The sequence below is a fragment of the Chenopodium album genome, chromosome 1 (genome assembly GCF_948465745.1).
Source record: "Chenopodium album chromosome 1, dcCheAlbu1.1, whole genome shotgun sequence".
Taxonomy (NCBI): domain Eukaryota; kingdom Viridiplantae; phylum Streptophyta; class Magnoliopsida; order Caryophyllales; family Amaranthaceae; genus Chenopodium; species Chenopodium album.
This window is the reverse complement of record NC_137834.1, coordinates 82,095,850-82,107,337: the sequence shown is the minus strand read 5'-3', so window position 1 is coordinate 82,107,337 and position 11,488 is coordinate 82,095,850. Positions and strand designations below refer to the sequence as shown.

At 31.3% G+C, this 11,488-nt stretch overlaps 1 protein-coding gene across 2 annotated transcripts; it reads left to right on the top strand.

Moving 5' to 3' along the window:
• The first annotated feature begins 1,944 nt into the window (after positions 1 to 1,944).
• Positions 1,945 to 11,488, top strand: LOC145558583 (uncharacterized). Of its 2 annotated transcripts, none has more exons than XM_081619874.1 (5): positions 1,945 to 2,268; positions 8,337 to 8,418; positions 9,398 to 9,464; positions 10,402 to 10,908; positions 11,013 to 11,488. In XM_081619874.1, the coding sequence occupies exons 4-5, from the start codon at positions 10,405 to 10,407 to the stop codon at positions 11,151 to 11,153; spliced, it is 645 nt and encodes a 214-aa protein (XP_081476000.1). In that variant the 5' UTR covers positions 1,945 to 2,268; positions 8,337 to 8,418; positions 9,398 to 9,464; positions 10,402 to 10,404; the 3' UTR covers positions 11,154 to 11,488. The 2 variants fall into 2 exon arrangements, with proteins under 2 accessions (XP_081476000.1, XP_081476007.1); XM_081619881.1 differs by lacking the exon at positions 1,945 to 2,268 and adding an exon at positions 3,278 to 3,745.

The window sequence follows — 11,488 nt, the reverse complement described above, 5'->3', positions numbered from 1 at the left end:
ATATATATTGAACAAATTTGATTTATATGTTGTGATGTTCGATTTATATTTTGTATTCTCATTTAATTTTAGTTTATTTAATTTTTAAGAAAAAAAATTTAATTTTTTTGGCACTTTTGGCACCGGTTAACCGGTGCCAAAAGTGGTGAATTAAATTTTGTTGGTACTTTTTGGCACCGGTTTGAAACGGTGCCTTGTTAAATCCCTTTTTGGCACCCCCCACGTTGGCACCGGTTCAAACCGGTGCCTTAGGCCTGGTTTGAACCGGTGCCAAATTCATTTTTTCACGTAGTGTAATCAAACTTAAAGAACATATTATGCATGCGTTCATTATAAATATCTATAATGTTCTTTTTTTCCCCATGCTCTTTTAAATATACCTAATGTTCTGTCTGGGTGCACCATGCGCATGGTGCACGCGGGTGCACCAACCACACATTAGCAATATGGTGATCATAAAAAATATAATAGAATAAACTTTAATATTGTAAGAAATTTAATAATAAATTTAATAATAAACCTAAACTAGTAATATAAAAATAAAATAAGTAATTAAATTAATTAATTAATTACTCACATTTCGCGCGCTCCTTTAAATTGCTACATCATGAATAAATTGTTAGTAATTTCAATAAAAATATAAATCAAATGTAAATTAAATTAAATAAAAAGTAGAGTTGATTTGGTCCAAACCTTGGTCCAACCCTCACTTAGTTATACTTTTCACGCCTAGGTTTTAGGACACTACTACATTTTTTACCAAATGTAACGGCCTATTTTTTTTTTTTGAAATAAAATGTAACGGCCTATTATAGGCTAATACAACTGTATTTTAATTTCCGTTGCAATAGAGTAGGTTAATGCCACATATTTAACACTTATCTTTTATATAACTTAAGAGATGTTTTCTCAACTTCTCACCACATCACTCCAAAACCCAATCTCTCAATTCTCATTCACTCCTCTTTTTTTTTTCTCTATATTTATTTAATTATTGTGCCCTCCAAATAACTTCCACCTATCCTTTTTTTTAAAAAAAAAAAATTAAAAAACCCTCTAAACAAAACTTCCACTATTATTTTTCCTAATAACACACACTACCCAAAAAAAACTACCTACATAGTATTTTATTATACTACCCAATTTCTCTTTAAAAACAACAATATTACAATATGCACATTTTTTTTCCAAAATTGTGTGCTTTTTTTTTTTTTTTTTTAATATCGTTACTATAAGTTCCACTATTTTCCTTTTTTAAAATTCTTCCAGTTATTTATTTTTATTTATAAAAATCAGTTAACCTTATTATTAATTCAATAATCATCGAAACAAAAAATATATACATAATGTTTTTTATGCAACAACACGTTTTTTTTCAACAAGTAGTGTGACTGGAGTAACCCCTATAATATTGACGAAGTAACCCCTTATAACACTAAACGCATAACCCTTATAACACTAGCGGATAACACTGAACGAGTAACCCCTATAACATTGACAAAGTAACACTTATAACATTGGCAAAGTAACTTCTATGCTAGCTACATGGAGTATCCAACCCACATAAAAGAGTAAGTTACTATGTCACAAACAACTTAACGTATTTAAAATATATTTTTGTTATTAGATCTTTGTAATATCTTTCTATAAAATATATATCTCGTGCATTTTGCACGGGTACACTCTAGTGTTCTTAAAGGTAGAGCTAATGCCACGGTTCTAAAGAACCGTTGCAATAGCCTAGCTATTTCAACAAAAAAGGGAGCTGATGCAACGGTATGTTATAATTGTATAATGAATAATTTAAAAGCTCTCGGAAAATTTCAGGACTTCCCCCTATTTGTTTGCCCAAATATTTTAAAGAATTTGAACCCTTACGCGTGTTACTATCCTAAGGCTTAAAATAAAGAAAAATGAAAAGAAAAATGAAAAAGTAGAATTATGTACTAACATTTTCTCACAATTCTGAGCACCCAATTTCTCACATTCTCACGTTTTCCCCAATTCTCCATTTTTCCCTAATTCTCCATTTTTGATTCTACACTCCCACCAAATTCTGAGAGGAAAATTACTAAAAAAAATTACTCAAAAATTCTAAAAGGAAAATAAGCAAAGAAATCTGAGGAAATAGACTAAGGCGACACTCAGGCAGTGGTGGTTGATAGCGGCACGCAGACGACGGTGGTGGCTGATAGCGGCACTCAGGCGGTCCTATTTTCATCTTGCATGTCCCTTCCTTTGAGCTGATTGGTCGAATTTCTGTTTTAGGTATACAACAAATTTTCGTTTTTGAGATTGTTAATTGAATTTTACGTTATTGTTTTTTAGCGTAATGGGTTTTTTGGGGGAACTTCATATAAATGGATAACTAAAACCGAATATTCCTCCAGTTTTTTCTTGGGGTTTTCTTTATTTTGTCTACTTTTTCTTTATTCCATTGTGGGTATGTCAGATTTTCATTGTTAATCTTTGATATTTGAATTGTTTGGAGAGTAATCTGAATTGGGTTTTTGATGATTTTTTTTGGGTTTTTTTTTTTTTTTTAATTTAGCTGAATTTCTGAAATTGATGAGAAATCTAGTTGAATTTCATTGTCTTCACTTGTCTGAAAGGCTTTAGGTGCTTCGGTTTTTTTTTTTTTTATTTATTATAACTAAACCTTTTAAAATTTTATTTGGTGAAGTATTTAATTTTTAAGGGTGATGTTCTTGTGTTATACTGAGTGTGTAGCTAAATATATTGCCAACTATAGTATAAATTTAGAAATTCATAACAAATTTACACGTTGTTAGGTGTAATTAATGCTTAGTTAATGTCAAATATGTTCTAATTATAGTACCTCAGATTATGTTTAACAATTTTCAATTTTAAATATGTCTTGGCACTATGGTAAACAAGTCACTATCCCTTGTATTTTTGATGCAAGTCACTATCACTTGTGAAAAATGCAGAAACATAATCACTCTCCATTAAGATATGTTTTGTATACCTTTTACAACATTCCCTTTTGAGTGCAGATTTCTATAACGTGAAGTTAGTAGTCTTGTGTATGATTGTGGTTTGCGGTACATCCTAGTCTTATGTAGGAGATAGCCAGATAGGAAGTTAATAGATCTTTGTGTATAGTCACTGGAATAATCACTTTTGATGCAAGTCACTATCTGGAATAATCACTTTTGGTTCATATAGTCGACTCCACTTATGGACTTAGGCTTTGATTGATTTGATATGAAGTTAAAAATTCTCATCTTAAGGCGTTACTTTCATGTTATATACTTATATTAGAGAAATTACTTTTATTCTCCTAGATAGCACACTTTTTTTTTTTTTGAAATAAATACACTTGTTAATGACTTTTAGGAATGAAGTTAATTACATCAAGAATAAATTGAATGATTTAGATTTATATTTTACTGGATATAATGTACTCCGTTTGCATGGGCGGACCCACGTGAGGACAAGGACCATTGTCCCCCACTTTCAAAAAAAAAAATCAGAGAAAAAAAGAAAAAGAAAAAGGAAAAAAAAAATCTAGAAACCAGCAAAGCCCCAAAACGTGGGTGAAGAAAAGAAGGAAAGAGAAAGTTAAGGAGAAAAAAAGGGAGGAAAGAGAAAAGTGTTAAAATCAGAAACCTAAGAGAGAGAGATAGTAGAACGGCAGCAGCCAACGGCACCACCGGACCACCGACCACCCGTTGCTGGACTTCTCACCGCAACACCGCCACTACCCGTCAACCCAGCCCACGTATGCCAGTTTTTTTTTTCTTTTTTTTTATTTATTTATTATTTCCTAATTTTTATGTTAGATTATAAAAATTAAAGAATTAGTTTATGAGTAATTGTGTTTTTTAAATCATGTTTTTGAATTTATTTGTGATTTAGTTTATTTGTTATTAGTTTGTGAATTGAATTGTAAATTTGTGAATTATTTGGTGAATATGGTGAATGGAAGATTTAAACTTTGAAAGTAGACAAGTAGTTTGTGAATTTAATTAATACAAGTATGTAAATTAGTTTGTGACTTTGTGTATTGAATTAGTTAGTGATTTGGTTTTTTAGATTTTGGATGCTTATTGTTAAAAAGATGATTATTGAATATTGAGGCTTTTTAAAAATGAATTAGGATATGTCAAAAATAAATTGATAAGTAGTATGGGTAATCAACTTATGAATGATTGTTTGGTTGCTTTAATAGAGAAAGAAGTGTTTTAATTTTACAAGTCCCCGATGAAGATATCATTGATTGATTTCAAAGAATGAAGACTCGGAGGATATTTTAGTAGTATGTAACCAAATTGTATTATTCAATGGATTTTGAGATTGTAACTTTTTAGTACTCATATTAAACAAGTATGTATCCGAATTATATGCGTTGTGTACCCGTTTTTTTAAAAAAATAGGTTGATGTAGTTGAATTATCGAAATTGTCCCCCCAATGTCAAATTTCTAGGTCCGCCACTGTCCGTTTGGTTTGTCTATATGATGGATGAATCAAATTTGGATTGCACTACCCCAATATGTCATTAGTTGCATGAAATTTGTCGAGTTTGCTAAGAAACCTCCCATATATGCTAAGGAGCGATTGATACCATTTAAGAAATGTTAAGTGGTCTAAAGGTTGTGAGTCGATTATTAGAAGCGAGAAAATTATCCAAGTAGTTTTCTCCAATTGTTTGATTTTTTTTTTTTTTTTTTTTTAATTGATTGGTTTTTGACACATTCAATTCAGGTGATGGTGAAGAGGTTGTGGTTAGTGGCAATGGTGGTGAAAATGTAGGTGGGTGGTTATGTGACAGTCATTATCGATATTTTGGATGGGTCAGCGGTGGTGGTTGGGCTTGGGGTTTTAGATGAGTGGGGGTTTTAACGTTGTTGGTTGCGGTGGTTTTAGGCAAGTAGTGTGGTTTTAGTGAGTTGGTGGCTGAGATGGTTTATGATGATAACGGTTTTAGGTGGGTGGTGTGGTTTAAGTGGTTGCTGGTTGCCGTGGTTTAAGGATGGCTGCAGTGCTTGGGGTTTTTTTTTGGGGGGGGGGTGTGGTGTGGTTTTAGTTGATTAGTGAATAGTGGTTGTCCTAATTTAGTGTGACAGTAGTTCTTGAGGTTTTTAATTAGTTTCCAATGGTGGGTTTCATGTGGGGTGATGGTCAAATTGCATTAAGTCAACGAAAACCGGTTACTTACCTACTATAACAGGTAAAAAAAGGGTAAAAGACCAAGATGGGAATATGGGTGTTATAAGTTGGATTTATGAATTATTAAGATAAGGTTGGATTAAAATCCATTTTTCCTATAGTTTAAAGTGTTTTATTAGTTGTATGAGATTTGGTTTTCTATAAAAAGGAATATGTCAGTGTTATGTTTGATAGTGATAACTCGGTTGTTTGTCAAAGATCTTTTGGACACTATGAGAAATAGAAAGGAGATGGGAAAAAGATAGTGCAGAGTATTACTACCTTTGTCCCATGCAAATTGTATGAGATTTATTTTTCTATTTTGCAAAATCAATTAGATGGAGGGATTGTGAAATGAATAAAAAAAGGTGAATGGAGTTTTTACACAACCAAAATAATTACAAAGTTTTTTAAAAAGCATCTAATTGTTTTTGTTGCTTCTAATGTTTATCAAATTACTATAACTATCCCGAGAACATGTACTTTATTTTTCCTTATATAGACTACTTTTGAGTTTTCCATGTCTTACTAGTTCTATACTCAGTAAATGGATGAACTAACAGTATTGTATAGGCACTTAGTTTGTAACTAATGCAAAAAGAGTCTTATTTGTTATACATCTAGTGAGAGCTTGTTATTCTAGTCATCATGTATAATATACATCTTGTAAGAGCTTTATATAATTATATATGCTTTTAAAGAATGTGTATGTTAGTTTTCTACATGATTCTAACTTACCGCTCCTCACCATACACACACATATATAGCCCTGTACATAAACAAGAGGTTGTACTTTTTGTTATATAACTTGTGCTCCATTTGTTTTGGAGGAAAACATTTTCCTAGATAATAACTTTCCAATCACCTTTCCATTTTCCTTTGTTTGTTTTGGCAAAGGAAGGAGAGCCATTTTCTAAAGGTGAAAAATCGCTCTCCGAAAAAGAAAAACAATTTTCCTTTAAAAAGCAAAAAAATGCCACATTTTCTAGTCTAATCTATTTTTTTACTCCCCTTGCTTTATCTTTCCATCGTTCCTCTTCTTTTAACTCCCATTTATTTTTTCTCTTTAAATTTTTCCATAATCAAACAAAGAATGGAAAATGTTTTCTACAAAAACGTATTCCATTGAAAATGGTTTTCCTTGAAAACATATTTTCCAAAAAAAAAAAAGGTTTTCCATCGAAAACAAACGGAGCCTTGGTGCTCAAGGAATGAATTAGTCTTTCCATCTTCCTCTCTATTCAAACTTTTTTGTCTGAGATAAATTGTCAAATAATAGACTACTTCTTGTTTCACAGAACTGTTTAGTGTTGAACTTGTGTGCCTGACTGAATTCATCAATCACTTCTTCACTTTATTATTGTAAGCTTATTGTACAAGCACTTTTAAAAGGATGAACGACTTAAGAGAGGATGATTTCTACAAGAAGTTCTCATATTGTTCTGTTTTAGAAATCACAATAATGCTCTATTCTGTTTAGTTCAAATCATCTCTTATCACTCTGTTCTTTTTGGATGACATACATGTCTTTTGTAGTTGAGAGTTGGTGACATATTTGTAATTTACAAGCACATCATGTTCTATATTGTATAATTGATGATGTAATGTCGATTAAGTTGGGCCTTACGTGGTTTAGATTAATATTCATTGTATTTATTATAAAAGTTGGGTTAATAATTTATGGTGCTTCCAAAAAAAAAAAAAGTGTAGCGTGGGTGGTGGCAGTAGGGACATATGCTACTACTGCCATTTTTTTAAAAAAAATATGAAAAAATGTTATTCGTAACTGGCATTAAGATTTGCTAGTTACGAATAATATGCTTTCTAATTTGAAAATAGATTATTTGTAATTGGCGTTAAGTTAAGCCAGTTAGGAATAGTACATTAATTGTAACTAACATTAGTCGGTTACGAATAATTTTCACTAATTGTAACGGTGGCATTCGAAACCATCAATGCCAGTTGCAAAAAGTGAATTTTGCCCGTTACAAATAACATTTTTTTTACTAGTATATATATAGGATATATCTTCTCAGCTTCAGATATTTCATATTCTTTCTTAATTCAGTAATACCAACTTGTGTTTAGTTTAAATTTGTTCATCAATTCTTCTTTATCATGCTATTAATACCTTTGCATGTATTATGGTCATGGATTTTCATAATTATTATCAAGCATATACAAGTTGAATTGTACTACCTCGATATGTCGTATGTATGAAATTTTTTGAGTTTTCAAAAGAACCTACATTGAATCTAAGGGAAGATTGATGCCATGTAAGAAATGTGAAGTGGTTGGTTGCAAGTAAATGAAGTCAAAAGACACATTGTTTTAAGAGTGTTATTTGTCATTGAAGATCTGGTATTTTCATGTTAGGGGGTTTAAGTGTATGTTTGATAATGGTGACTCGTATATTAGTCAAAGGTTTTTCGTATATTTTGAGGAATTCAAAGGAGATGGAAAAAATAGAGTGCATTGTACTATTAACCTAGAAAGAATGTCGAACCAAAAAAAGAAAACTTAGAAAGAATGTGTGTTTGGAGTTTTTACACAACCAAAACATTTACAAAAGCATGTAGTTGTTCTTGTTGCTTCAAATGTGAAAGCATGTACTTTATTTTTCTTATATAGAATAAACCTGAGTTTTAGAGGCGAGGCTACGAATGCTAACACTTAAAGTAAAGTGGTCCGGTGCAATTTTGTTAAATTGAGACCTAAAGTAAATACTTTGAGGAAAAGTATGTTACTAAATTAAAAAACCAAGGCCCTTTTATAGTAGTTTCACTTAAGGACCCCTATGCGGTCGACCAACTTGCTCAGAACCTTCGCTGTTGAGTTTTCAATGTCATTCTAGTTCTATACTCAGAAAATGGAGGCACCGTTTAAGCACTTAGTTTGTAACTAATAGTCTTATTTGTTATACATTTTACTAGAGCTTCTTATTGTAGTCATCATATATAATACACATCTTGTAAAAGCTTGTTATATGCTAGCTTTATGACAATTTACTCATAGCTTTCTTGATGATTCTAACTTAAGGTTCCGCACGATACATGTATTAAGCCCAACACATTGTTCAAGGAATTAAATTAGTCATTTCCCCTTCCTCTCTATTCAAACTTTTTTGTCTCGGATTGTCTAATTATAGACTCTCTTGTTTTAGAGAAATATTGATGCTGAACTCTCTTCTGCCCGATTGCTCCTGGAATCTCTTACTTAATTCATCAAATACTTCTTCACTTTAGGTAAGAAATTCCTCTTTCACATTTGTTCATAATAAAAACATATATAACATATGTCTTCTCAACTTTTGCGGTTTCATATTTTTTTTCTGGGTTATATAATAATACGAACTTGTGTTTAGTTGAAATTTGTTCATCAATTCTTCGTTATCATGGTATTTCCTTTGCATGTATTTTCCTGGTAATTAACCCTCATATACAAGTCGAATTGCACTACCTGATATTTCATATGCATGAAATTTATTGAGTATTCTAAGGAACCTCCCTTGAATGTCAGTGACGATCAATGCCATGTATGAAATGTAAAATGGTTAGTTGGTAAAGAGTAAATGAAGTCAAAAGACACATATTGTTTAAAGGGTTTTATTAGTTGTATAAGATCATATATTTTCATGTTATAGGATAGCTTGAGTGTATGTTTGATACTCTGGTTGGTTTAATAGTCAAGGATTTTTTGTACACTTTGAGGAATTCAAAGGAGATGGAAAAAAGACAATGCATGGTACTATTAATTTAGGAAGATTAGGGTGTTGTTTGGTTGCATAAAAGAAATGGGGGAAATAGAAAATCATGGGAATTTAAATATTGGGGTTTTGTTTGGTTGACCACAAAACATAAAAATGTGGGAATTTCAAATTCATGGGAATTAAATTACCAAGTGCCCCCTTGGTAACTTGAAATTTCCATGATTTGCAAATTCCTCCATGAATAACAAACAACTTTCAACAATTCATGGGATTTCTAATGTGGGAAGTTAATTCCCATAATTTGTCAAATCCCATGGGAAATTATTTCCCTTTTCAACCAAACGACCCCTAGGTGTATGGATTTTTACAGAACCAAAATAATTACAAAAGCATCTAAGGAACCTCCCTTGAAGCTAAGTGACGATCGATGCCATCATTTTCACGTATGAAATGTAAAATGGTTAGTTGATTTTTTTGCTTGAGATTGGTTAATTATAGTCTTTCTCTTATTTCAGAGAACTATTGATCGTTGTTGGAGTCTCTTACTTAATTCATCGGTTATTCTTCACTTTCTCTTTCTCGGTAAGAAATTCGTCTTTCACATCTGTTCTTAGAAGCATATATAAGATATATCTTTTGAACTTTTGTAATTTCATATTCTTTAATAATTGTGTAACCAGCTTGTGCTAAGTTTAATTTGTTCATCAGTTCTTCTTTATCATGCATTTTCCTTTGCATGTATTTTATTCATGGATTCTGATAACTATTAAGCTTATACAGGTTGGATTGCACTACCCGATATTTCATATGCATGAAATTTGTTGAGTTTGCTAAGGAACTTCCCTTAAAGCTAAGGAAAAATTGATGCTGTGTAGGAAATGTAAAGTTTAAAGATTGCCGCGAGTAATTGAAGTCAATTGACACATTGTTGAAAAGGGTTTTATTAGTTATATAAGTATTTTCATGGTAAAGGAATATCTAAGGTAAGTTTGATAGTGATGACTAGATAGAAAGAATAGGTTTATGAAACTTTTACACAACCAAAATAATTATTAGAAAAAGCATCTAATTTGAGAATTTTAATGGTTTCAGCAGTTAGACAATAAAGTGCCGAAATAATGAAAAATTCTCAAGTTAGACAATAAATTTTGAATACAATAAAGTTAGACAATATAAATTTTCCCTTATGTATTCAAACTTTATTGTCTAACTTGAGAATTTTTCATGGTTTCAGCAGTTGATGTTGAATTGGTCTGTCGGATTTTTCTGCAATAGTAATACTTTCCTCTTTCATTTGTGTTCTTGAAATCATGGATATGATATGTCTACTGAATTTTGCGATTTTATCTTTTGTCTTATGTATTAATTCTGTATTACCAGCTTGTGTTTAGTTTGAATTTGTACATTCACGTCAATCCTCCTTTATAATCTTTCATTAGTTTTATCAATCTATCACTGTTTTTTCTTGATTTAAAATGTATTAATTGGAAATAGTAATAAAGTTGTATGCACTATTTAGGTTATGGATTTTCCCGATGATTACATAGCACAAGTCGCCGAAGATAGAATTTCCATTAGTTGTGGTGATAATGTACTGCAATACAAGCAAATAAGGTTAACTGAATTGGAATCAATGGAGTCTCTCCATCATTGTTTGAGAGAAATGGAGAGCAATGAGTGGTTTCCTACTATTCTTTTTCCATTTACTTTTGAGGGTTCTAACAACCCAAATATAGTAATGGTTAAGGTAGTTGATGGCAAACCAATCTCAGAATTTGATGCGAATTGGTTTTTTCCAATTCTGAAGGTTCGCAAAGACTTCACGTTGGAGGACTTTTTGAATAAATCTGACAAATATATTCTAGGACTTCGAACTACATATCCTAGTTGGCGGCGTTCAAATATATTGGGAGCAACTCCTCGTATGATTGCAGCAACTCCTCAATTAAGATTAGAGCATTTGATATTAGAGCAAGGATTAACTCGTCTAAGAGATATGTATCGACACGCCTTTCAAGTTACAAATGTAAGTGAATTTTTACTTTTCAATTAATTATTGTTATCAATATTAAGTCTATTTAATTATAGATTTGTAAGGATAAAATATAATTTTTTTCTTCTATAATATAGGTACGATGTCCACTTGAAGAAGTGCAACATATGTATCAATATGTTTTTCCTATACATATGATTGCTTTTGCAAAATTACAAGATCAGATTCAGTTTGATGCTAAAAGCAATGTTCAATCGTTAGGGATGCTCAAGAAATGAGATAAATGAAAGGGACCAAGGGAGAACAAGAAAGGCGGTTTAGCAAACTAGATTTGGAAAGAATTTGACAATTTTCATCTATTCTAATCCTTTTTGTAATGGACTTGATGTGTGTTTGGGAGTAATATGTAATTGTCAAACTTTAAGAGTTAGTTGTGGTCAGTAGTATTAGAACTTAACTAATTTCGGTTGGCTTATTCTGCCTTTCATTTAGACAATGAACGAGCTTACTTATTACACAATTCAGTGTATATGTGAAGTTGAATTCATGCTTTTGAACATCAATGAGGCTTAAATTTTGCATGAAATTAGTTAATAAGACTAGTATTATATAA

What these genes read in the sequence shown, in the direction of transcription:
- LOC145558583 (XM_081619874.1), top strand. Translation starts at nt 10,405, where the DNA reads ATGGATTTTCCCGATGATTACATAGCACAAGTCGCCGAAGATAGAATT. An exon ending in ACGCCTTTCAAGTTACAAAT is followed by an intron (nt 10,909 to 11,012) that starts GTAAGTGAATTT and finishes TCTATAATATAG; the next exon opens with GTACGATGTCCACTTGAAGA.